This window comes from Podarcis erhardii (assembly GCF_964252035.2).
Source record: "Podarcis erhardii genome assembly, chromosome: 6".
In the NCBI taxonomy this organism is placed as follows: Eukaryota; Metazoa; Chordata; class Lepidosauria; order Squamata; family Lacertidae; genus Podarcis; species Podarcis erhardii.
The window spans coordinates 99,755,024-99,782,019 of NC_138510.1; the positions used below are offsets into that span (position 1 = coordinate 99,755,024).

The following is a 26,996-nucleotide window of genomic DNA, read 5'->3' on the forward strand; positions in this document are numbered from 1 at the left end:
CTGGGCAGGCAAGGGGGCTAAAAGAAGTACTGAGGAAACTAAGTTGGGCAGGGAGGAAGCCTGACAAAGACCAGCCATGGTGAAGGATTAGAAATAGTGAGGTGAGCTTTTTGTATATTGCAATTACCTGTGAGATCATTGTGATATTGATCTAAAACTATAGCTGTGAAAACTCGGGCTGAGGGGTTAATTGAAGCAAATTTTAAGCAGACCTTTGCAAACTATAAGGGCCAGAAAGTGCGTTTCCTAAACCTGGTGAAATTTCAGTAAGAGAAGTGGCTGAATAAGACTGCAGTCAGAGAACGGGATTTAGTGCCTTACAAAAACCTTTAATTTCTTGCAAGATCAGCAGAAATGGAGTTAATTATGCAGAATAAATGGTGCAAATTGCACAGATTCTGTCAGATTCACCTTCCCTAGGCTTACAATTCCTGATTTTTTTTAAGTATCCTTCCATGAGCCATGGGCTTTCCCTTCAAAGGTCTACACCTTTAAAAAGACCCATATCCAGGAACATTTTTCAAAAGGGCCCAAAGTCTAGCAAACAGTGGCAGAGCAGCAAGATTGTAAATTGCTAGATTTGTTAAAGTGCTTCAGTTTTACTAAATATTAATAAAATTGTATCAAAATTAAAAAGAAGGCTCTTGTGCCTTGTAAGTTAGCCTCATCATGTTTGCATTAATTGTTCATAGCATTGTAAGGCAAGAGATTTAGTTTCACAGTCAGTTGGGCAGAATACTGATTGCATGTTTTTCCCTCTGCCCCCACAAGTAAGATGACTGGAGACATGAAAATTTGGCTAGGAGGCTGGAATATATTTTGACAGAACTATGTCTCCTTGTGTCTAGAACCTTGCCTCCATAAGTTTCATTAAAAAGGCAGTTTAGCCCAATGCAGATTTTCCCATCACCACAACTCTATGATGGCAAAAGCCATCACCTACGGGCAGTTTTTGAGTCTCAGCCGGAACTTGATGAGGTCAGGGTGAGACCCACAAGGCACTGGGGAAGGTGGGGGGGTGTGGCTTCATTTTACAAATTGCAGTGAGAGACATCCTCAGCTGGACACCTCTGGAAGGGCTCCTGCATCAGGCAGCAGCTTCCCCTTTGCAGTGGCAGGCGGCTTTCCTTGGGGTGGCAGAGGGCAGTCCTGCTGGGGCAGCGATGGGCTAAGAAGAGGCAAGGGCACAGCCTTCCTCCCCAAGGGCTCTCAAGGGGCAGAGAGCTTTCGACCTGGATTTGACATGAAGAAGTTAATATTTTGTCTTGGGAGTATTTTAATAGAAAGGTGACATACAAAAATTTTAGCACCATCTATTCTAGTCACTTTATGAAGTGCTCTTGAGGTAAAAAGGTGTGCAATTTGCAATTAAGTGTTTTCTTCTATTGTAAACAGATTATCCTTTGGACTACAATGCAGGAGAAGAGAAATCTTCAAAAAATCTTCTTGGCTCTGCCACAAGTGAGTAATTACAGGGATGTGTTTTTGAGGGGGAGCTAAGGTACTCTACACATTCTTAGAATCCATGTAGGAAAGAGTCCAGAAATTTAGCTTGAAATGAATAAAGGGCAGAGACAGACATTTGCCAGCTGTATGGAAAAGTTGGAAATTTCTCTAACAGAAGCAGCATTGCTTGTAAAGATTTCCGTGATTTCCACTTGCACATTATCTCGTTGTATAGTGGCTAGTCTGCGGCTGGGGAGACCTGGGTCTACTTCCCCACTTGTTCCTTGGAGCTAATTGGATCACCTTAGGCTGAGAGCTGGACTCAGATACTAACAATGGGGCAAGTGGCTAAGACCAATCAAGCAACTTGGTTCAGTTTTGGTTTGGGTTGACTCTCTGGAACTCAATGCAGCAATACAGTGGTGCCTCGCAAGACGAAAAGAATCCGTTCCGTGATTCTCTTCGTCTAGCGGTTTTTTCGTCTTGCGAAGCAAGCCCATTGACGGCTTATCGGATTAGTGCTATTAGCAGCTTAGTGGCTTTTAGCGGCTTTTAGCGGCTTATCGGCTTAGCAGATAAGCAGATAAGCGGCTTAGCGGCTTAGAAAAAGGGGGGGAGGGGGGAAAAGTCGGAAAAACTCGCAAGACATTTTCGTCTTGCGAAGCAAGCCCATAGGAAATTCGTTTTGCGAAGCACCTCCAAAACGGAAAACCCTTTCGTCTAGTGGGTTTTTCGTCTTGCGAGGCATTCGTCTTGCGGGGCACCACTGTAGTTTCCTGCTGTCTAACAAAGGCTGCATCTACCCAGCTATTAAGAACACTCTGAAAATGCTTGGGAAAAACTGTTTTAAAGCTCACAGTGGAAAATTTTATTCCGATTTCAGCTCTAAAGCGCCATCTGGTGTCACAGTGTTATAATGCATTTATAATGTTTTATTTTTACTAACACAGTGGTACCTCGGGTTAAGAATTTAATTCGTTCTGGAGGTCCATTCTTAACCTGAAACTGTTCTTAACCTAAGGTACTACTTTAGCTAATGGGGCCTCCCACTGCTGCTGTGCCGCCGCAGCACGATTTCTGTTCTCATCCTGAAGCAAAAATAGTACCTGAGGTACTATTTCTGGATTAGCGGAGTCTGTAACCTGAAGCATCTCTAACTCGAGGTACCACTGAATAGCTGACTCCAAAGATAACTACTTTCTCAGTTCTGAGAAACACAGGCAAATGGTTTGTATGAAGAGTGATCTTGCTTGACATGGACTGTTAAATGCAAATACATGGACTTCCCCCAGCACTTTTCTCTGCTGGGTGGGTGCTGCTCAGCCACCTCTGGGGAGGGTGTGCTTGGGTGAACTGAGCCTTGGCCACACTTGGGACTCAGCACTACATTTGGGGTGCGCAGTTTTGCTATGTGTGCATAATGTGCTACCCAGAAACTGCACCAGCACACCAGACAGTGAACCGCATGTGGGAAGGAGCAGCTCTGAAAAGACTGGTTTTCTGCAGGCTTTCTTGTGATTTTTAAAATTTGTCTATCTGATCCTTTTATTTTTTTAGATGCCATTTTGAATATGGTGAATATTGCTGCTAATATACTTGGAGCAAAGACTGAAGAAGACTCAACTGACCAAGGTAAATTATTGCAACTTGTTAAAGTGAAGTGACCTTTTTAAATAGATGTGGGGTTGGTTTTTTCTGGCTCCAGCTGGATTTTCTTTCCACTTCTCCACAGTGAAGACTTTCCCCCGGTTATCTGAGCCACTGGTAGATGCACCAGGAGCTGTGCTGAGCAGTTCTGGCTCTGGATGGCAGTAGCCTTCCAGAGATCCACGCAGCATGCAAACTACTTTCCTTCTGCGCTGTGTCCTCCTATGGCCAATGCACCATTTTATGGGTTGATCTACTTACCCACAACCTGAGTCTCCTCAGGGTGGGGTTGTTGTGTCGTTTTTTGGGGACACCCTCAGGGAGCCTGGTCTGTGGCTGCTTAAACAGACTCCTCCCAAAAAATCAGAAATGTGTGCGCAATCCTGCGTCCCTTCATCAGATGTCACTCTTGGATGGCATCTCTAAGACCCCTGTTAGTGCACTGCTGATGAGAACGTCTGCCATTAGTGGGCTACCAGTCTGCCAGTTGCAGAGGCAGAGGAGCTTCTTATGCTTCAGTTTTGCAGGCAGACCCTTTCAGTACTACACAGTCCCATTTTGTTTGTAATTGTCATGGTTTGTTTTAGCACACCTGTGTCTAGGGTGCCGAAGTACCCTAACCTGGATGACATAATGATAGCAGCAGCAGCAACAACAACAATTTAATATTTATATACTGCCCATCTTGAGTGGGTTGCCTCAGCCACTCTGGGCGGCTTCCAACACATATAAAAACATAATAAGATGTCAGACATCATAAACTTCCTGATACAAGGCTGCCTTCAGATGTCTTCTAAAACCTCTGCCTGGTTCCCTGTAACTTCACTTCTCGCAGTGAGGGAACCACCAGAAGAGCCTCGGAGCTGGACCTCAGTGTCTGGGCTGATGCTAGAGAAATGCCTAACTACATCTGTATGGATGGAGACTTCTAAGACAAGCAGCTTTTCTCAGTCCTCCCCATAGTTCTCCAGTTCTCTACATGGGATCTGAACACTGCCCTGAATGCTCTCTCAAAACTCCATTTCTCAGCTATGGCTCTGTATACTCTTAAGAGTTGCCTGCTGAAAACAGCCTTCTACATGGAAATGCAGTTTTCTCAGAGTTTGAGAAATGTTGTTCTTTCCATAGGTTTACGGCTGGGTCCATTTGTTCCAGGGTTAGCTGTCTAGTTCAGTATTGCCTGGTCAAACCAACAGTGGCTGTCTGAGTTTGCAGAGAAGAGTCTTTCAATCCCAGACCTGCCTGAAGATGTTGGGATTGAGCCCCTGACCACTAGATGATAAAAGCATATGCTGCATCATCTCTGCATCTCTGCACCTTGCTCACAGGGAGTGTTGGACCTAGCAGCCAGCGACAATGTATGGGGCAGCAGAGACTAGACTTGAGGACTGTATAATAAACACACTAGCTTGGAAGTGTATTTCAAGGCCCTCCTTCCCTGTCCTTGTTCTTCTGTTTTTCTGCTATGCTTCTTATTATAGTTAGGAGTGAGGCATTTCCTTTCAAGATTCTGGGCTTGGTTTTGGGAGGTAAAGGAGGGTGGCTGTCCCTTTGCATTAAACTTTCAACCAACAGCCCTGCCTGGTTACAGAGGAGGATTTTTAAAAAGAAATCACAAGTCCATTTCACAGGCCATTAGTTTTTGTTTTTATTCTCTGTATTTAACAGTCTTATATGGAATGTGGTGTCTTATAAATCTGCATGTCTCTTTGATAGGAAATAAAAGTGTCTCTGAAAATACAACTTCCACTTCCTGGCCAGAACCTAAACTGCCGGAGCCCACTACCATTCCCTCCTTAGAGTAAGTGATTTGCTTATGTGTTGGACTTGAAGCTGCCCAGACCCAGAGTCTTTTTTAGCAGATTGCAAATAATATAAATACTGTACAATCAAAAGTACCATTAAGATCAGAGCCCCCATGCTTCCCCATCTCTGTCCTCACGCACGTCCATTACTCTTGGCTTGATCATCCTTCCCTGGCTTGTATTCCCAACATGACCTCAGCCCTTAGTCAGCCTTCCCTGGGCCCTGCAATCCAGCTCTGCCTTGGAATAGTTTAAATCTTCACCTAGTGCCTTGTATGGAGGGGGAGTTCCATTCTCTCTCACTCTCGACCCATTTCCCAGAACAGTTGCAGTCAAATTTAAAATATATTTGGTCCAAAAATAACTTCCTGACCCTCAGTGATCCTGTAGTATACAAGACCTTGATATGAAGCTCTGGCCATATATGGAATTGCAGGGCAGATCTCTGAAGCCAGACTCTTTAGGGGTAGGTTAGGAGAATGGCAGTAACTTTTGAGTTGGCAGAGGTTTTAGGGATCTGCTAAACTGCATCTTGATGTGTATTTCTAAACTTCTGTTTATAGGCTTGTTACTTCAGAGATCCTACAAATGGATAAAGAGCTGCTAGTCTTAGATGCAACAAGAGAGAGCCCGATTGTTCAGTTAGTCCATGAATATGAAGAGGAAGCAATTCAGTCCACAGTGACCTTACTGCCCAGTGATGAGCAGGAAGAAGACATACCATGGTTTGAGTCTGAAACACAAATCTATTGCTACGAACTATTGACAGTCTGTTGCATTTCCAGTTTCTCAGAGTACCTGTACAAGTGGTGTTCAGTGGTAGCGACACTTCACCGTTACCGTAGCAAAAGTGACACCAGTTGGGAAAAATACTACTCGGCTGCTACTTGGCAGGCCCAGCTGGTTCCAACCAAATCGTTGCCAGTTTTGGTGCATGAACATCCGTCAGAGAAATTGGACACCTTAATTGCAGAGCCATCTGAAACTGTTGTCAGTGTCTTAAGTAGCATCTTGAATGGGGCTGTGATCAATCAGACGGAAGGCACTTTTGAACTGGAGCCCAGTCACCCACAAACTGTGTCTCAGTCCATTCTCTTGGATGCGACCACAGGAGCTGAGTCCCTGTCCACAGTTGAGGCATCCTCGGAACCTACAAAACTTGAAGCCGTATCTGAAACCCCAGAGGCCCCTTCACAAGAGGAAAGTCCTACTGAAGAAGATGGAGTTGTTGGGTCTGCTGCAGAGAATCCATCTCCAACCAGCATTGTAATTGAATTCAGTGACATGAACACAGATGAAAAAACCTCAACTGAAATTATTTCAAAACCGACAGAGACTATTCCACAGTCTGAATGTACAGTAGCTGCAGAAAGCTATGAGGGCGAAGCAAAAATTAGTTCTTCAGATGCGGAAAAGCAAGTGGTGTCTCTTGTGGAAACGTCATCTTTAGAAATAAAGGACGATGAGCAGACAGCTGAGGAAGCATTTCTTGCTCTCCCTGTCTCTGGATTGCCACGGACAGCTACAGATTTTTATGCCGAATTGCAGAATTCCACAGACTTGGGTTATGGAAATGGGAATCTTGTTCACGGATCAAATCAAAAAGAGTCTGTGTTTATGAGGCTCAATAACCGCATTAAAGCCCTGGAAGTGAATATGTCTCTCAGCAGCCGCTACTTGGAAGAACTGAGTCAAAGGTAGGTCTAGCTTTCCATAGCCTTGCATTTTCACTTCTGAGACGTTTTAAAAGTTGATGAAGAAAATCGGTGGGACTAAATTAACTGCTTGCACCCTGAGTATGAGCTGAGCAGCTCCAAAGGCTCTAACAGGAGATCACTCACATTCCTAGGGAGGTGCCTCTCTAAGCTTCTTTTGAGGGCTGCTCCTGTTTCCTTACTAAGACAGTTGAGGAACTTTCTGTTAGCTAAAGTACGTTCAGTGGTTTAAGAGTGATACACATCAAGTGTTCTTAGGAAGGCAGGAAGGCAGGAAGTGCAACTTCATGTGCACTGGGCAAGATTTCTTCTGCGTGTCCCAAACGTCAAATTTTGCTTCAAGGTGCAAAGGGCCCTTGTGCACATTTAGAAAAATGATTTAAACTAGATGCTTACGAAAGTATCCTTTTCAAGGGGTATGGGGAAAACTGTATACAGTGGTACCTCGGGTTAAGTACTTAATTCGTTCTGGAGTTCTGTTCTTAACCTGAAACTGTTATTAACCTGAAGCACCACTTTAGCTAATGGGGCCTCCTGCTGCCTCCGCGCCGCCAGAGCACAATTTCTGTTCTCATCCTGAAGCAAAGTTTTTAACCTGAGGTACTATTTCTGGGTTAACGGAGTCTGTAACCTGAAGCGTATGTAACCTGAAGCGTATGTAACCCAAGGTACCACTGAATATCATTGTAAGTGTCAGGGTGCAGCAGCAACATAAGCAACTACCGTACTTTTCCGTCTATAAGACGCCCCCATGTATAAGACACCTCCTATTTGGGGGGACTGAAATTTCAGAACATGGGGGGAGACGGCAAAAAGTTGTTGAGCTTCTTTGGGGGGGGGATGCCAAAAATCGCTCACCCGCACACGTCGCAAAATCCGTCTCCCGTCTGTCACCTTGCCGGCAGAAGCTGCCAATCACCGCCCAATTGCCACAGCGTTGGCCAATCAATACCACCCATTGATGCAACAACCAATAACACACACAATAGCTGCTGACAGCCGCAGCAGCAACCAATCAAATGTCCACCCTATGCACTACCCATGTATAAGATGACCCCCACTTTTTAGCATGAATTTTATGGGGAAAAACCTAGTCTTATACACAGAAAAGTACGAATTCAAAAGGTTAACCTTTCTGTTTAACTCACTTTGTAGATATCGCAAACAAATGGAAGAAATGCAGAAGGCTTTTAATAAAACTATAATAAAACTTCAGAATACTTCACACATAGCCGAACAGCAGGTATGTCTACTGGGTGCACCCTTGTTTCTCTTGTAATAGCGCAAAAAGGGGCCTAACCATGAAATAAAAGCGAAATAAAGTAATGTTTATTATTATTAAAATGTGCAGAGCAGACTCAGGTTTCACTTTATTTGCCTCTTAAGTACTCGTGGGTCTCATTTTTCCTGGAAATAGTCCATTAGTTGAAGGTCCGCATAGTGAATTGACTATTTCCATTGGTTCCTATGGGAAATTTTCTAAACCATGGAAGTTTGCCTCCAAAATGATGAAAAAGCCAAGGACAACCCTCTGGGGCTTTACTAAAGTACGGATCACTACAGCTTCTTTAAAAAAAAAAAAAAAAAGCCAGGCAGCGCCCGCGGGTCTCAAACTGCTGGAAGCAATTAGGGGATCTAAGCAATGCTTTGGTGGATGGAACCGCTGGGCTGTGCTGGCTCATCACTACAGCTTCTCAACCAAACTGCAAAAGGCAAACGAGGAAGTGAAAAAACATTCTCTTGTTTTGAATCTGCAGTGCGCATAGTACTATGTCCTTACTTTCGGATAAGTGAATTTTCACATAGCGAGCCTTCAGAAAGTCGGCCCTGTGTGTATGTGCAAGTTTAAAAAAGCTGACAGTTCATGTTTTTTGTAGATGGATTCCTGTTAGTACCCTTCTGTAATTTTAAATGGTGGCTGCAGAGTAAACAGCTTTATTTGGTTTTAGTTTGTAGCTAAGGCCATTTTTTCTGTATTTCCTGTAGTTGATGCTTTCCCCTTCCACTTAGTGGACTTCTTCTGAAGCAGAATATTCAGAACTGCTGCTTAGCTCATGAAGCCAAAGACACACTTTGGGTCAAACTACATTTTCTGTCTGCAGCCTGTAGCAGCATCTTGTGAACTGGAGTGACCTGAGTGCCATAACAACAGAGAAGCTTTAAAGAACCCCACAAAGGTGGGGAATAGAGCTGAGATCTTGAACATTGATCTCAGTGCAGAATTTTCCTATGCACCAGACATTTGGTCTGCTAAGCAAAAAATTAAGGGCAATCTAAAGACTGTGAAGAAGGAACCCCTAGTTTATTTGTTCACATGTTCTAGGTATTTCTTATTCCCTCATCTTGTTCTTTAAGCCTTGGACTTGTGTCCTCATTAGTATTTTAAACAAGGGCGTGCCTTATCTTGTATGGAAAGCTAGAATGAAAGGGAAAGAATGCTTCACTTCTCTTCTTTGCCTAGGATTTGAAGCAGACAGAGGCCATCCAGCTGCTGCAGGCTCAGCTGACCAACATGACACAGCTAGTCTCCAATCTGTCGCTAACTGTGACTGAGCTAAAAAGACAGGTAAAAATCTGAATGTGGAACAATGTTTTGCAAATGGAATGCTAAACCTAGAACTCCAGCTGTAGATTGCCGTGTAAATAGTTCTGTATTTGAGTAAAACAGATTGCTTACAGATAAATTTGAAGTAACTTCCCCGGTGCAAAAAGAGTTTTTCAGCTCTCCTCTCCCTGGGTGCTGGGATGCTCACAGGGACTCAGGTGGCCCTCACAGGTGACTCATGTGAGAGCATTCCAGGGCTCCTGGAGGTGGTGTGCTGGTTCCAGAAGCCCTGGGATGGTCACTCGGGTTCAGATCTAAGCGTTTGGGGAAGGTTGGTTGCCTTGAGCACTAAGACCACAAGACTGGACCTCTTGGAGACTGTTGTAAAAACAAAGTAATGCCCAAAGGCCTTAGAATATTGAGAGACCCCAGTATATTTCCAGATAATGAGAAATTTGTGGAGGTGGTAGGCCTTTCTCAGCAGTTGCTCTATGGATCTCATACTTTTGTTGATAGAAATGTGCTAGCACTTCATCCAGGCCAGCACATCATGCCTGCTTCAGCCGCTCAGCTACATGTATGTATTTCACATTTAACCCTTTAAAATCTGTCCTTGTTTAGGTCTCTGACCGCCACAGCTATCTTGTGATTTCCTTGATACTCTGTGCCATCTTGGGTTTGATGCTCTTTCTTCAGCGTTGCAAAAATAAATCGGAGTTAAATTATGACTACTTCTCAAAAGTTCCCAAAAGTAATCACTATCCTAGTCCGAAAAGGTAACGTGTTTCCACTTTACTTTTGACTTTTTAATTCTAAGGAAGAACATGGATATAAGAGTGTTATTTGACACTGTCAGTCTTCTTGGTGGTGTCTGCTACCAGACAGCTTAGGAAACTTTTTCCCTAGGGAAGCCAGACTGGCTCCCTCCTTGGGGTCCTTCCATCAGCAGGTGAAAGACCACCTTGTTCCAACAGGCTGCTGGGAACTGGCCAGACCTCACCTGGAGTACTGTGTCCAGTTCTGGGCACCACAGTTCAAGAAGGACACTGACAAACTGGAACGTGTCCAGAGGAGGGCAACCAAAATGGTCAAAGGCCTGGAAACGATGCCTTATGAGGAACGGCTAAGGGAGCTGGGCATGTTTAGCCTGGAGAAGAGGAGGTTAAGGGGTGATATGATAGCCATGTTCAAATATATAAAAGGATGTCACATAGAGGAGGGAGAAAGGTTGTTTTCTGCTGCTCCAGAGAAGCGGACACGGAGCAATGGTTCCAAACTACAAGAAAGAAGATTCCACCTAAACATTAGGAAGAACTTCCTGACATTAAGAGCTGTTCGACAGTGGAATTTGCTGCCAAGGAATGTGGTGGAGTCTCCTTCTTTGGAGGTCTTTAAGCAGAGGCTTGACAACCATATGTCAGGAGTGCTCTGATGGTGTTTCCTGCTTGGCAGGGGTTTGGACTCAATGGCCCTTGTGGTCTCTTCCAACTCTATGATTCTATGATTCTATGCTTTTCGGGAAAGGGCTGGGGCCATGCTGCTTTATTGTAATTATTTTTATGGTTTTAATAGATTTTGTGTCGCTGTTCGTTTATATAGCTTTAATTCTATCAATGTTTGATTGTTTTTAATGTCCCCCCCACCTTTCTATTTTCTTTTGGTTTTCATAGACCACAAGGATACACACAATGTCTGCTTTCAATGCCCAGAGCCCTTTCTATAAGTCAGTTACATTTGGTGTGAGACCCTGTTGTCATAGACACTGTGAGGTTGAGGAGAAAGAAGGGGGGTAATGACCTTTCATTCCTTGACCCTCCCCAATCATCTGTTTTCTCAGCATTTGTTACCATAAGCTGTGTCTGTCCTGTGAGGGTGGAAGGGTCCTTACACCATAGTTTTGAGACGGATGCAGTTGCCTCTTGGGCTTCTGCCACTTATTCTGTTTTCGTTTGTGTGATTTTATATATGGATGGGAGACTGGGGCTCCAGGACTTGTGTGTGCACACTGGTTAAGGGTGACCTTGAAAAGAGAGTGGCAGAGAGGGTGCCTAATTCTTGCTTCCCTGTGTCCTGGAAGATCATCTCCTGCAGGGATGACCGGATATTCTCTCTGCAAGGGGCAGCCACCACGGCAGCCTTTCAGGACAATATTTCCTTGGAGGAAATTTGCAAGGTGGCTCCTTGGCCTCCCAGCATACTTTGCAAAATACGACAATGTTGATGTTTTATCTTCTGCAGACATTGCAGATGGATGGAGCAAAGGGTCTAAGTGCCTTGATTCTGGTAGGCCCATCCAGGAAAGGCACTGCTTTATATATCCCAAAGTTTCTGGAATTTTCTCCTGGAGCCACATGAGAAAAGGGGCCTTTCTTACTGCCAGTTCACATTCTTTGTACTTTGGTGGACCACGGTCCTCTTCGCAGGCCTTCACCTCACTATTCGCCTGGGGTGGTAGTCGTGGACTGTCAGCTTGACTCCTGCCTGTCTCCTGCGAGCAGGAAGGCATGGAAGGTTTTCTTCATGTTTGGCACCAGTTGCACCTTTAAAAAAAATGTTTTTATTACCCAGAGGTTCCTGGAGGGCTGTCCTTAGTCTGGGGTGGCTCCTCCCTTCGGATGGGACAGGCAAAATTCCTGACCACCACCCCTCTAGGGAGACAGGCTTTGCCATGCAGGGGCAGCGGGCAGGATGCACTGGTTAGAATGACATTTGGATCTTTTGTTTTTTACACTTTTTAATTATTATTTGGTTCATTTACCTCCAAGAGGATCCTCTTGATTGAACCCTCCCTCTGGGAGTCGGCCAATAAGAACTTATGGCAAGAAAATTTCCTTTCACAGATAATGCCTGTGAAAATGCCATCCGTGGTGTGATTTGCATATTATGTCCAGCGAAGATTATTTGGAAAGGCATGCTTGATAGATATTCCAGATTCAGTGGCTGCTGTGATGGGATGATGAGCTGCTTGTGCGTAAAAGCTTAGTCCCTCAGAGCTTGGGCATGGTTCTCAAAACTCTGTCTTAAGCGGAGCCCCTTAAACATGACTCCCTTAATCGCTGGCAGAATCCGACAGTGGGCGTTTGCGGAATCTGCTCCAACATAAAAGTTCCTTAACGGAAATGCGTCTTCGGGATTCTCGGCGCGACAGTTTCCGGCGAGGAGTGGGTGTACTTATGGGGGGTCCTGAGACTTCTCCACTGTTTTCACTAGAAGTCTCTCGGAGCCCTCCCTCCAACTCACTTTCTCTCTGAGCTCCTTCCCTCCCCCTGCTGGTACCTTCCTCTGCTGCCGAGTCTCTCTTAGCGTCCGAGAGCCCTTCCACCGCCTGCCTTTCTGATGGCAGTTCCCTGACAGCTAGCTTACCATAAAGCTACAAATATGCTGATGGCTATTTAATCCACATCAGTTTTCCCCAGTACTGATGCTTCATGGAACCTGTGCTCTTGGTAGCTTTTAAGCTCTTTAAGCTCTTTCAACTTGAAGTTAAAGGACAGAGTTCTGGGAATTCTCCAGGTTGGAAGTCTTGAAGTTGGGTTTAGGACAAGGAACTCGTAAGGAATGACAGAAAGAAATGAAATAATTATTTCCCATCTGGATCTGAAGTTGCTGTGTATTTTCATCCACAGATGTGTTTCTTCCTATGATGATATGAGTTTGAAAAGAAGAACTTCCTTTCCACTCACCAGGTCTCAGTCTTTTCAGCTGAATAGTAAGGAAGGTAGGAATGTCACAGGTTCAACTACCTGTCTCTGGGTGTATTGTAAAATCTGTACAGTGTCAAATACAGAACAATATCTCTTTTGTAATGGAGAAAGATCTCATGTTGGTTTAATTTAGAAGCAACTTGGTAAAAGTATGGGCAGTTAAAGCCCTCCCTCCACTAGATTTCATTATTTATACCCGACCCATTTGACTGGGTTTCCTCAGCCACTCCGGGCAGTTTCCAACACATATAAAAGCATAATAAAACGTCAAACATTAAAAACCTCCTGATACAGGGCTGCCTTCAGATGTCTTCTCAAAGTTGTAAAGTTCTTTATCTCCTTGACATCTGAAGGGGGGCGGGGTGTTCCACCAGGAGGGCACCACCACCAAGAAGGCCCTGTCTATTGGTACATGTATCCTCCCCCCACTGCTTTTGCAATTCCAAATTGCACAACCTAATGCTATGAGTTCTCTCTAATTCAAATGAGTTCTCTCATCCACCAAAGCTGATTTAAATTCAGATTGCCCAGGAAAAAGCAGGTAGCAGGAGTTTTCCCTCTGAGATGGAGCAAGACCCCTCTGCCAGGGCTGGGGAGGCCGATTTTGACTTCTGTATCTGGAATAAGAGGAGCTTATTTCCTTGGTCTGTTGATTTCCTCTCAGAGCCCTTTGCTTGACCTTCAAAAATATTTTGGCTCTATTCAACCTTGTATTAATAAAGGGAGAATAACAGTTCTGTGTGAAGCTGGTGGTGTGCTTATATAGTCTGATTTTTGTCCCTTATCTTTTAGTGGATCCAGAGGACTTGTACATTGTAGAACCACTGAAGTTTTCCCCAGAAAAAAAGGTACATTGTAGAAAGGCATTTGTTCTAAACTCACTGTGTGTGCGTGCATGTCTGCATTTAAAGTGAATCATGCTTTTTAAAGAAATGGCTAGAGTGTGCTGCTGCTGCTACCGCTGCTGCTACATTGCACATAAAAGAATTTGCAGAAAGTATTGGAAGTGGACTTGGAAAATCCTGCCTCTGAACTGAGGTTCTTTACTTACCAATTCTGTTTTTCTTTTTTTAGAAGAAACGTTGTAAATATAAAAGTGAAAAAATCGAAACCGTCAGGCCAGTAGCAGAACCAGTGCAGCAGGTAGCTAATGGCGAAATAAAAAGCAAGAAGCCCTTTACCAATCAGAGAGACTTCTCTAATATTGGCGATGTGTATCACTCTTCATACAAAGGTCCCCCGTCGGAAGGGAGCTCAGAAACCTCATCACAGTCTGAGGAGTCCTACTTCTGTGGCATTTCGGCGTGTGCAGGTTTGTGTAACGGACAAATCCAAAAGACAAAAACTGAGAAGAGGGCTCTCAAACGAAGGCGGTCTAAAGCCCCAGAGCAGGAGAAGCTCCTAAAAACATTAATACAGACTAAGACGGGATCCTTGCCAAGTCTGCACGATATCATCAAAGGAAACAAGGATTTAACTGTGGGAACACTTGGTGTCACAGCTGTTTCTGGGCACCTTTAAAACTAATTGAACTCTTCCTAATGGGAGCTTTTTGTACGACAAATCTTGTAGTATTTGGGATGACAGGGAAGGAGGGGATGGCTAATTGGGAAACATTTAGAAGGTACGTTGGTTCTTTTGCAAATAGATAGGACTGTGGCAGCAACCACCCTTAGTTAATAAGCCTCCGCTTTTTCAAGGCTGATTTTCTATGTGGATGACTTTGGGATGGGTGGAGATGGCAGGGTGGGGACTCATTTTATACAGTGTTTTTCACAATTGCTGACGGTGAGGTCTTGAAACTCATTTTGGGTGGAGCAGAGTTAAAGCATAAATGTTTCCCAGATTGCTGTTCCCCTGTTTCTAGCACCTTCCCATATTTATGTGCCTTTTTGTCTATTTATAATACCACTGGAAGGGAGAACTATTTTATTTGTACCTTCAAATTTTATGGAAATACAACACTACAGTGCTAGGGAAGAAGATGCTGGCTTCCAGTGAGGTTAAGTCATGTGACTGGGATACTGTGGAAATGCCGCCGGGTGGACTTTCTCTTTGAGATCCACTTTGCAAACTCACTTGTGGCTGATACATCTTTGATGGTACAGTATCCCTGCTTGGATGTATTACTCAAAACATGTTTTGTAGCCCAACTGACTTGATTAACAGAGATAATTAACATTATGACCTTTAGTTGTCTTCCTGCGCTAATAAATTGGGAGGAAAGAACCATTTATGCCAGTTTATGCACCATTTATGCACACTGCCAATCAGTAGAAATGCACCAGTGAGTTTGTCAAGCTTCACGTTCTATTTTCTGTTTCAAAAAGTATGTTTATAAAGTTTGCTTTTTGTATTGAATGACCTTATGTTCTTTGTGTGTGTGCCAGTATGCGTTTGTACTTTCTCTTGTGAGGTTTTTGTTTTTTTAAAAAAAATTGCATATCTGGAATGTGAGTACATGAGAGTGAATGTGATAGAAAGTCCATTTTGAGAGTTTAGAGGTTGTTGTATGTTAACTTATTAAGCACTTTTAGTAGATCCTCCTTTGTTTTCTTTTCTTGAAAGAGCTAACATCTTTTCCCAAATATCATTCGTAATGTGACTTATTTAAAGCCTGTTTTGAAAATTCCATGTTTGAGTACTTTTTTACAGTGATGAACTTAAGTATGCACAGCTAGCCAGTCAAAGAAGTGGACCTGGGTTTGGGTTTGTTTGTTTGTTTGTTTGTTTGTTTGTTTGTTTGTTTAATAACAAGGATTAAGAAGTGGGTCCAAACCAGAATGGCAATCATAACGGTGATACTGTTTGCGTGAAGAATACAAAATTGAGGCACTAGAACTTGTAATAAGTAACTACGGATTTGTAGTGCCAGTAGAAACTGTGAATTTCCAAATAAATCTGAACACTTGTCTTTAAAATACATTAAGTATTTTTCTTTTCACAAATTATTCTGCAGTTGAGCTTCTTCACTGGGTAATCTTGGTTTCAGCCAGCAGTTTCAGCCATTCTGTTGATGAGACCTTGCGATGCCCTGTCTCCCCGTCCAGGCATCACCAAGCAGCATTCTAAGAGCTTTGGGGTGGGGAGGGCTCTTGGGGCCAAGGGCTACATGGACCCTGTTCAGTCCTCCACAGCCACAACGGCAACTTGGCTGTGGGGGAAGGAAACTTGCTTGTGGTCAGTTTTGTTTTATTTTTCTAAAGGATGAATTACACGCCAGGTTTGTTTGTGTGTCAAACCTTTTGGCATCACTAGATAGATAGATAGATAGATAGATAGATAGATAGATAGATGATAGATATAAACATACTTTTTTTAGTCTGATGGAACAATTTAAAAACAAAAGAAAGGAATGGCAAATGTGGGAGATAGACAGGGCCCAAGGGCAAGAGGATCCGAGAGGGCTTGGAAAGAATAGGCAATCCATGCAGAACCATGGCTTACTAAAAAAAACAAATTCCTTCCAGTAGCACCTTAAAGACCAACTAAGTCAGTTCTTGGTATGAGCTTTCGTGTGCATGCACACTTCTTCATGGCTTACTAAGTCAGGAACAAGCATCAGGGGCTCACACTTGTCCGGGATCACCGTTTGCACCAGCTCTCCTCATATCATAGTTGCTTTAAATCAAAGTTTCCTACTGTGTCCAAACCAGGAAATTCTGGCTATGATACTGAATTCCATCCAAACCATTACATCAAACTAGGGTCAAATTCTGGGCATGATCATTGCATCCATTTTGGCCTGAAGAAACAGCACACTAAGGAAGCCTTAGATGTAACTGACTTGAAGTGAGACTTGTCTCGCAATAAGGGAGTGCAGGTCAGTTAGTAGGGCAAGATCAGGTCCACAGGACTTTGGACAAGTCCTAGGAAAGGCAGGTGGTGGTCATACCTAATTATGCAAACCACTAAACCTGGAAGTAGTGAAAATGCTCTGCTTAGAATCACAGACACTACGAGCTGGCAGAAATTTTAAGATTAAAATTACTGGATTTAAGCCATGCATAATTTTTTTAGCTAGTAACATGTCGGAAAATAAGCTTCAACAGCTGGTGAAGCTTCATATCCCAGGTTCCTTTTTTAACCTCTGCTTCTGATTCCCAAATCGGAGTCCTTTCCCTTGGAGGCACATTCATGCTGACTTGCATCTAAGTATCTGCCTTGTTTCTTCCAGGAATGGAATACAATATTGATTTGACTCCTAGAGTATCAGCAAGTTTTATCTACACATCCTCTGGATATTTTGTGACGGTCCAAATATATGAACCTTTTGAAGCCCTAATTTATGATCATCAAGGACAGGAGTGAACCAGTTTTTAACTTTGTCCTGGTGGAATCAGATGCTGCTGATGTTACCCTCTTTCCCTAGCTCCCAATTCTAACGCTGGAGATTTGTGAGAAATACCTTAGTGGTACAGAGTCGACCCCCAATATCTGCAGTTAAAGAATTTCAGATAGCAGGACTGGAAGGTTGTCTGTGTCTTATCTAGGGGAGAGCCCCTGCCTCTCGAGGTGGACTCTCCACCTGAGGCCTGGCAATCTAGGGCAGTTTTCCTTTGTTGTTCTTAAGAGACTCCAACTGCAGGAGGCTTCTCTGCCAAGCTGCTCCAAATGACTGGGTTCTGCTTCACTGCTCAGTGTGATAGTCCAATGCTGTGTGGCTCATCGCAAGGGGATTAGAACCCAAAGCACTCCTTTATCAGCAGTTCTAAGTGCCGCCTGCATATAGAAAGTGGGGATGACTCATGTCCCTCCCACAGGGTCCAGTGGGAGGAAGGTTCACAAGCTTCAGTCTCACGGGGGAATTGTTTTCATAGGCTGCCAAGTTCTAGCTGTATCCCCAAAGGGCAAACCAAGGGTTAAGTCAGAGTCTCTCCTGCCCCAAGGTATATTATGGAGACCCAGTTGATGAAGGCCTCTGATCCATGGTTTTCCTTTTTCCCAAGAAAGATAGAGGTGCAAAGCAGATTTAAATCTCTGGCACCTAAAGAATTCTAAACAAATTTGAGCTCTTTTAAGTACCTTGTGTGCTGGGCTCTTTATCTGAGAAAAGGTTATCACCAAAGTGTGTGATTGTAATAGCCCAGCGCAGAGAGCAAATCTCTGCCCGTATCTAGCCTAACTAATCCGAAGTCTGTGGAGAAGGCTTGTCTGGATGTAGAGGCAACATTGAATATACTTCCATGGGCGGGGGCGGGCGGGGCGGCGGATATATTTTGTTTAAGGCTGCTATTGCTGCTGAGAAAAGTTCCACATTTGGTTTCACATCATATTCTTTCTTCTTGACACGGGCTGTTAGCTATCAGCAGGGTCAAATCTAACAGCTTGATCACACAGAAGACTTGATCCCCACTTTGGGATGATCTTGGGCATTGGGGTGCAGCCTTCAATAGAGTCTAAGATCTCTCATGAACTTTTACTTCCGCTTTTGCTTGCCGCGGCAATGGGAACCATCCAGCCCTGGTGAATATTTTACGTTTTCTCCCCTTATGGCTTTGATCTATAGGCTACCACTAAAACGAGGCTGCATTTTAAGCTGCATTTTAAACTGTATTCTAACATATTTTAATCAACTGGGTTTTTTTAAAAAAATGTTTTTACTGTATTTATATTCAGTGTTAGCCGCCCTGAGCCCGGTCTTGGCCATGGAGGGCGGGGTATAAATAAAAATTTATTATTATTTTTTATTACTGCTTGGGCAAAGCTGGCAAAACAGTGTCCGAGTGTCCAACCGGCCTGGGTGTCTGTACGGGTTTGGAGGCAGCAGACACTGGAGCATCTTCTGGGCTTGACTGACAGCCCAAAGCCTGTGCCCCAAGGGGGAAAAGCAGCAGCCATGGTACCCAGAGGGTTACTAGCCCTGTGAACTGGTCTCTGTGCCCTTCCGCCTGCAGGGAGAGGGGAGACACTGATAAACAGGAAGACAGACAGGTGTGCCGCAGAGGATTGTGGGGACAGGAAGGAGCGAGGAACAGTCAGCTTGCAGGGGAGGAAAAGGAGAGACCAGAGTATGTGCCAACCAAAATGTTGGCAGAAGGCTTCTACTAGCTCATTTTCATTAAAGCTTTAAAGACACAGTATATCTGATGGGAGAGAACATCATAGTTCTATATGAAAATTCTAGTAGTAAACGGAAGGTACTTGAAGGCAGAATGCTATGGAATAACTTTAGATGAATGGTCAAATTGTTCCACTTCTCATGGAACTCCTGAAGCACACAGACCCAGCCACAAAGTGCTGTAGGCAGAAGAAACTCAGTCTTTCCAGATGGCAATCAGCCTTGCTCAGCTTGGTGTCTTTGGCATGTCACTGGTGGGCGTAACTTGCCTTTGTGGAAGGCATATGCCTCACTCATTGGGTTTGAGACAGACCATGTTTTCGAGAGAGGTGGTTTGAAAGGGATTGCCGCTCATCCCACGGTTGCCTCTGCGAAAATAACATTTGCATGCTCTGCTATCATCCTTGATCAGAGATGACAGATAATTGTGGTTGCCTTTCTCTGTCCACTTCCAGCGACAAGTGCATGCCTGACTCTAGTCCTAGCCAATATGTAGAGAGAGAAAGGGAGGGAATTATTTTTATATACCCTACAAACCTTGTAATGATCCTGCACTCGCTGTACCATTCTGGCTGGAGGGATAAAGGATGGTAATCAATGCACCAGATTTTGATGGGGATCTCTGCTTGTATAGCACCATGATTATGCTGTCATAAACTCGGCATTGGGGCATCTTCTCTAACTCAAGGACCAAAAACAGCAAACCGCACTGCCAGAGTGTTAGGCGTCAGCAGGGCATCACAGAGCCACTATACATTCCCTCGGAGCTCACTCCAGCAATGGCGTAACATTGTTTGATTATATTTTTAAAAGAAGCCCATGGAGAGCCAAAGCAACACGGCCTCCCCTCTATTTCTGCTTGCCTGCACAGCCACAAGGGAGGATAGAGTCCGGCATAAGCCACTGTTAGAGCAGGGAACAGGCCCAGGCCACCTTGTCCCACCCCTGATCTCTGAGCCTGCAAAGATGTTCTGCTAATGCAGAATTGGGGAACTTTATTCAGCATTCCTTTCTGAGAAACCTTCCAAGACCACACATCAGTGGTGGTTGGGGCCAACAGCTCCTTTCAGTTCTTCTCATTCATTCATTCATTCCTTCATTTATTACATTTGTATACCACCCTATACCTGCAGGTCTCACGGTCCACGGCATTACTGCCTTATGCATTACCTGCAGGTCCACGGCATTACTGCCTTATGGAAACACATCATTCGGCTGTCAGCACTCTTCTCCTGTCCAAGGCCTGGCCCAGCCCAGCCTCAAAGCAGCCCATGGGTTCCTGCTATTCACAGAGCCCTGGCAGGAAACCGATAGCAAGAGAGGCTCTCCAGCAGCATGTAAACCACAGGCAGGAAACATGCATCTCAGGCTTTGCAGCATGTGGTGACATGAGTCTCCTCCGTAGAGAAGGGAGAGCCTGCAAGTGGGGGAGGGACTTGGTGGTGGGAAACCAAGTCAAAATCGCCAACATCCACTCAGAGCTCTGAATGCCTATCCTGCCATCCCAGCAGCTCCTATTTTAAGAATTGCCCTTTTGCTGATGCTGTTCAATAAAAGTTTGGGCAGCACCCGCTGTCCTCCTTGGTGCTCATCTGGTGTTCAAGATGGCAACCACCCCCAGGAAGAGGGTCTTGGTGCTACTTCCATAGAGTTTGGGCTCCCATGAATCTTAGCTATTGCCCTTCCACCTGAGTTCCAGCATGGGCAGAATAGCTGGATCCTCACATCTCGAGAGCTTTCCTGGTTGCTCATGGCATACTAAGCTATGCAGCAAGAAGAGTAGCAAATTAAGTCCTGCTGGCACAATAAGCAGCAGGCGGAAGAGATTTTATTTTGTAGCTACTTTTTAATTTATGCGTTGCTTTTTTGCTAAAAGACTTCAAGTGGCTAACAAGCACTGGATTATTAGGGGGGGGGTGCAGGTAGCCTCCTTGCAAAGGGCTCAGCTGAGTCCTCCTGAGGCATCTAGAGTCAGGCCCGGAGCTCGTGGGGCACTTAGTCCACTCCCCAGTCCTCCTGGCTCTGGCACCACCCTTTGTGTGTGCTGCTGGGACAGGGTGTCCCCTCTCTGCCCTTTGAGCCAGGAGACCACATCCAGGGTTCAAAGCTAGGACCTGCAGCTAAATGAATCTGTGCTGTGCTGCCAGACTAGAGCTCAGATTACCATCCCGCTTGGTCCTGAGAGGTGGCTGGCAGCCTGTGCTCTGGATGATTTCCGATGCCCCATGAGGTCTGCTTTTCCTGCCCACTCCTCTTGTTGCTGTATAGTGAGAGACCTGCTCTATGGAATGTGGCCTGGTCCTGCCTGCTCCCTTCCGTGCCTCCGATGTGATGGTTGCTGGCCAGCCTTTGCTCACTCAAGCACCTCTCTCCAGTATGCTATCTCAGCATGCTGACTTATTGGGAGCCTCACAGCCTGCTTTGTGCTAACTCCCCATTGTAAAAAGTGTTCTCCCAGTAGAGCTTGAACCCTTTTCCAGGGAGGCCACAGCCTCTTCATGCATGTTCCCTGCCTCAAGAGAGTTATGCCTGGCAGAGGCGCAATGCTGAGGTTGCCTGTCAAGGGGGGGGGCATAGCTGGGGGTAGATGGAGACACGAACACCCATCCAGGGGATTCCTGGAACTTGTGCTGGCTGTGTGGAGGCTGCCCCAGGTGGGAGTCCATGATGCTTGTGTCTAAGAGGCAATGCTTTCTGTATATGGTGGTGTTTTGTGTCATGGAAGTGTTCTGCTATAAATGTGGATGGTCGTCACACTCTGCATTGCGCTGCCATGATTGTTGGAGTGGCCATCAGTGCTGGATGTACACTTGATCGTTTACCGTGTTATTTCCACTTTACAGTGGTATTGTTTTTCTGACATCTTTGTTGCTAGGAGTGCAGAGGATCCCAACAAGAGTGTGCTGGCATTACACTAAGATAAGCAGCTGTCTATGTCTGCAGCAGCAAAGGATATCTCTGCCCATGTATTAGGCACTTCAGCAAAAATTTCAAAAGCATTTAGGCTCTCACTAGAGCAAATAAGAAAACAACTGGATAGGACAAAAGTTGTTGCCTCTCCCATGAATCATCATTCAATACAAAAGTCAGGGGGGTGTTCCCTTATCAACTTCTAGGAGACATCAAAGAGTCGAGAAAGGCCTAGATGTGGTTTGGTTTGTAATAAGAGTGAGTAGAAGCAAACAAATCGCAAGAGGAAGCTCATTTCATATTTGCACTTTGGAGGTCAGAAGTAAATAAAGAGGAAGAGAACCCAGAAGGAGCAAAGAGGATGGGAAGGATTGCAGTCTGGGCTTCCAAAATAAATAAATCAGGCTGCCAGGAAAGCAGCCAGTACTAGGCTAGGAGGAAAATGCAGGCAGCAGAAGTCTGAAGAAACATTCAAGTTTTAAGGTGGGAAACCGAAAACAAAGGTCTACCAAGTAAGAGACAGAATTTGAACAAAAAATGAATAGGAAGCAAAACTGTATTTTGCTTTTTGCTCAAAAGGTCCATGTTTACAGTGTTTGTCTCTGAATGCATATCATGTTTGGGTACATTTTGCATGAGAACTGCTGCTTCTGCTCCCTGCTCTGCTCTGTGCAAGCAGGCGTCAGGTATCTTGCATCTAAGCAGTGGGTGGAAGCTCTCTGAGGTTTTCTGGTGTCAGCCCAAGAGGCTTTTCAGTGGTGGGCGCAGGTGACGTCTGGGGACACAGCACAGGAAGAGAACCCTTCTCTGACGCAGCATCTGAGCTTGGCCGGCGGGAGCAAGTGAGGACTCCAGAGACATGGCTCTCCCCGCCATGCAGCAGAACCAGCACTGCATTTATCCCCAGGTCTTCTGGACAAGCAGCAGTGGAGTTTCCAACTCTGAGTGTGCCCCTTCAGGACTGTGTCCCATCAGGTTTGCGCCCCACCAGGACATTCACCCTGCTCTGCCTGTGCCAGAGACCAAAAGGAAAAAGCAGAACCAAAAAGATGGCACATGCCTGTGTTTCCTGGTGGTTTCTCTGCTGATCCTTCTGGCCCTCACTGGGGTTGGGCTTGCAATGTTTCAGATCTTCCATCTGCAGCAGGAACTAGATGCTCTGAGAGAGGTAAATGGAGGCACAGAAATACCAGAGGAGACCTGCGAGTGGCACACCCCACTTGGGGGAAGGGCACCCAGGGTCCCTGGATTGGCAGCTCCTGAAGATGGGGCCCTCCACTGAAAGGGACACAGGGTGATTTTTATTCCCAAGTGTGAACGTCTGCCTTTTACCTCCACAGCTTTCCTGCTCCAGGCAGGTGCCTCAATCTCCTGAGATGCTCAAAGGTGAGAAGTCCTTGTCCAGGGATGGCTGGGGGGGGGGGCGGAGCAGAGCCAAATGGGTGGTTGTGCCTGGGCTGCCCTGCCTGCATTTGCAGTTCTTATAAAGTTTCTTTCATCTGGAATCACAATTGCCAATTTCTAGAGCTTATTGTTCTTGCCACTGACTTAAAGAAACTTGGGCCACTTTGGATATCTTGGCTCATTACCTGAACAGTGAAATGTTGGATGAAATGGCTGCATTGAAGTCCCAGTCCATGCTAGTTGCAGATGGACTTCTCTCTTTCTGTTATTTCTGTATCCCCAGAGCTTTTGCTGCTTTGGGGATTTCTGGACAGGTCTGTTTCATCTGCATCAGGCAGATGATACAGAGAGTGATTATAGCACACTTGAGAGCCATTTCTTTTACTGTCTGGCATATAATATTTTGATACAGAACTGTTTGTTGCTGTTCACAAGCTTTTAAACAGAAATGTATTGATTTCAAAATGGTTTCATCAGAAAAATATGTGGTCTGCTGGTGGTGCTGGGTGCCATTGGCCTGTGTTTGAAGTCCAGCTCTTGTGTGGGAGGTGGAGAGCATTCAGCTCTCGGGAGATGGGGACTTCTTCTTCCAACCAGCTAAGACCTGCAGGTGGGTGCATTTAAAGGCACTGCAAGAAAGCCCTCGGGGATCCACAGTGGATTTGGAGATGTGCCATTGTCCCAAACCAATCTGAAAACCAGAGAGTTGAGAAGTTTGAGAAAAACATTGGGCATGATCAATGGAAAATGTTGCTTCTGTGCTGACACTGCATGTAAGGATCTCAGGGTATTTGCTGGGAAACAAATTAGTCCTGGGTTGGGGGAGCAGCCAGAAGGTAGAATAAGATATTTGAAAAGCAGTCTGAGATGTCTCATGGGAGGGGACTCAGGAATAAGTTCAGTCATAGGTGGGAAACAGCATCCAGTCCATAAACTGGTCTGCTGAGGGAAATGAAATGTTAAGGCACTCATACCTCACCTCAAGAGCTGCCCACCCTAAAGCACAATTGCCTCTCAAAGAGGCAAGTTTAGCACTTGCGATCCCATTGATTTCAGTGCCAAAGGCCTGGGGGGTAAAGCCTACTATGGCACACAGTGGCATAATTCTCATTGAAATGGATGTGACCAAAATGTGCTTAACTTTGGCTGGATCACACCTCTCAATTTCTTCAGAGCTGACCTCATTGCTTCCCCTTTCCATTTCTTCTCTCTGTTGGAAAGGTATAATGCGTTACTTGCCTTTTTCTCTATTGCAATGTAGGATTTCTGAATGGAACAGCGGAAAAGGAAGTCAAGAGGAGAGCACACTTGACAGGTGGGCAGCAAAACGCATAGCAAATAATCCTGCAAACAGCGAGGGCAAGAAAGAGCTGTAGCTGAGGAAACTAATGAACTGGCTGAATTGTACTTGGGAAACTGGTTTTCATAACCAAATCAGATACTTTGCTGTCTCTCAAAACTAATGGGAACAGGTCAAGGAAAGTGCCTGACTTAACCCTCTCTGCCCCTTCTCCCCCTGAATTTTTCTCCCATCTTGGACTGGGCAAAATGTCTGGAAAAGGGACTACAGGGGGAGAAGTGGAAGACTGGGAGATGCTTAAGCATTTCTCTTTGCACCAAATCACACATTTCTCTCCCACTGCTTTTGAGATGTTTGGAAGAGATAAGATTCTCTGGCTCTGGGCTGATGTCCTCATCCAGATGAAAGCACTCGGCCCTCAAGCTACATATCCTCTACTCTTAAGAGCTGCACAGAAGGACAAGTTTTACCAAGCATGACATTGGTCATTCTTTAACTGGGGTGGGTAGCTGCAGTCTTCCATTTGCTGCTCTCCTGCTGCCGGCGCCTGTTTGTAGCATTGGAAGAGAGCCGGCCCAGCCATGAGGCAGCGTGAAGCAACCACCTCAGGTGGCAGAAGCACAAGAGGCAACACCCTGCCTGCCCCATTGCTTCTGGTGTGTGGCGTTGCCTTGAGCAGAGAAGATGAGCAGCAATGGTTCCAGGTTCCAGGTTCTCAGTCAGCAGTGAGAACAACTGACATCCACACTGCAAAGAGAAACCAGCAAATGGTATGGAGTAGCATCCTTCAGTGCTCTTCAGATTAGACATAAAGGTCATTTTGCTGTGTTCAAAAATATTAGGAAACCTTGCAATATAGTGGGGTCTGAGAAACTGCTTGTTGTCTTATTTTCACCATGACATTCCATGTTTCTAGGCAAAGCAAACCAGCGATCGCTCCCACTGGAATGGGAGAGTACCTATGGACATGCCTTCATTTCTGGTGTTCAGTATGAAAACAGGGGTTTGGTGATCGATGAAGCTGGCCTCTACTTCGTGTACTCCAAAGTGTTCTTCCGGGGTGGGGCCTGCACCCCCCAGCCTCTTGATCATGTGGTTTTCAAAAGAAACCCATCTTATCCTGATATCCAGGTGCTGATGGAGGACCGAAAGATGAGCTACTGTGTGGCCAGGCACATGTGGGGCAGAAGCAGCTATTTGGGTGCTTTGTTCAACCTTTCCAGGCAGGACAGCCTGTATGTGAGTGTCTCAGAAGTCACGCTGGTGAATCCTGAGGAGTCAAAAACCTTCTTTGGCTTATATATGCTTTAGGGATGGGTGGAAGATTAGCATTCATCGTACAGGCTATGTGAAAATTCTGAGCAACATGAAAATGATCTGCAACAGCTGATGGACTGCAAACATTGCTTCTCTAGAAATCAGACTCCATGACTTCGCTTTTTACACTGAGAAGTTCAAAAAAGGCCTGAAGTGGATCTCCACAGATTTAAACTGAGGGTCGACTTTTCCTGCTGGATTCCTTCAGAGACAAACAGCCTTGAACCACACATGACTTGCCAAAGAGTGCCAGGAAATCCTCCATTTGGGGAAAAGCAGGGATTTTGTGGCATAAAAACCTGTCCCTATTGACCAAATGTAACAGCCAAATTTGGATCCATATTTGAAGAGATGTTCTTTGGTTGTGTGGCAGCTGAGGTGTGAAGGGAGCAGAAATGTTTTCTGTTAGTTCCTAGTGTGTGACCACCTAGCTGCTAGTCTGGTTCCATCCAGCGTTTATGTCCTGTGCTGCAGCTTCCCAGTGAAGGCCTATTGGGTTGCTGTCATTCATCAGTCACACTTTTAAAACTCCCCCAGTGCCAGAAATGTAAGCCACTCTTTTTCAGCCTACCTCTTTGGCTCTAGAGGTAGCCAACTCTCAACGAAAAAGCAAAACCCACTTTTCCCACTTCTCTCTGTGCTCGGAGGCAGCTCCTTGAGCCCCACAAAGCACTGCGGATCACTGGCACCATCCTCAGCATCCCTGATTCCCAGCACCGCCTGAGCAGTTCCGACAGTCTTGTGAATGTGATGTAAGATGAAGCACTTTCAGATGAAACTTCAAATGAGACTAATTCCTATGCATTTTCCTCAACTCTGTGGGAAAATTTAGAATGATTTTTGTTTGGAGAGAAATTAAAGAAGTTAAAATATTCTGGCAGGTGAATACTCTCAATATTTTGGGATCTCTTCAGTCTGGAGGGGGGCATTATTCACAACCCAGAAAGTAACATGGAGATGAATATGTGGGGAACTTGGGGTAGTTTGAGACTATCACTGTTTTTGGCTGGGATTCAGTCACATACTGGCAAATTCAGGTTGCACAGCTATAGTTGATTAGGAGCTCTTGCACAACAACCCTGCTTCCTCAAAATATTTTAAATTATGGCGCACATTAAGCAGAGTGACAAGCAAATGTAGTG

The 26,996-nt window shown here is 45.1% G+C and overlaps 2 protein-coding genes across 3 annotated transcripts in view; both read left to right on the forward strand.

The window, feature by feature from the left end:
* Window positions 1–15,785, forward strand: part of SUCO (SUN domain containing ossification factor) — a 46,685-nt gene extending 30,900 nt beyond the window's left edge. For both annotated transcript variants that reach the window (XM_081867296.1, XM_081867297.1), the window contains 10 exons: window positions 1,396–1,461; window positions 3,004–3,078; window positions 4,810–4,894; window positions 5,462–6,595; window positions 7,769–7,856; window positions 9,075–9,179; window positions 9,780–9,934; window positions 12,785–12,876; window positions 13,655–13,710; window positions 13,937–15,785. In XM_081867296.1, the coding sequence (XP_081723422.1) occupies window positions 1,396–1,461; window positions 3,004–3,078; window positions 4,810–4,894; window positions 5,462–6,595; window positions 7,769–7,856; window positions 9,075–9,179; window positions 9,780–9,934; window positions 12,785–12,876; window positions 13,655–13,710; window positions 13,937–14,383 (2,303 nt within the window). In that variant the 3' untranslated portion in view covers window positions 14,384–15,785. The remainder of the gene's footprint in view (window positions 1–1,395; window positions 1,462–3,003; window positions 3,079–4,809; window positions 4,895–5,461; window positions 6,596–7,768; window positions 7,857–9,074; window positions 9,180–9,779; window positions 9,935–12,784; window positions 12,877–13,654; window positions 13,711–13,936) is intronic.
* Window positions 15,786–22,359: 6,574 nt separating this feature from the next.
* FASLG (Fas ligand) lies at window positions 22,360–26,726 on the forward strand. Its single transcript, XM_081865317.1, has 4 exons — window positions 22,360–23,001; window positions 23,174–23,219; window positions 24,499–24,552; window positions 25,454–26,726. Exons 1-4 carry the CDS (start codon window positions 22,693–22,695, stop codon window positions 25,846–25,848), a joined length of 804 nt encoding a protein of 267 aa, XP_081721443.1. The 5' UTR covers window positions 22,360–22,692; the 3' UTR covers window positions 25,849–26,726.
* Window positions 26,727–26,996: the final 270 nt, after the last annotated feature.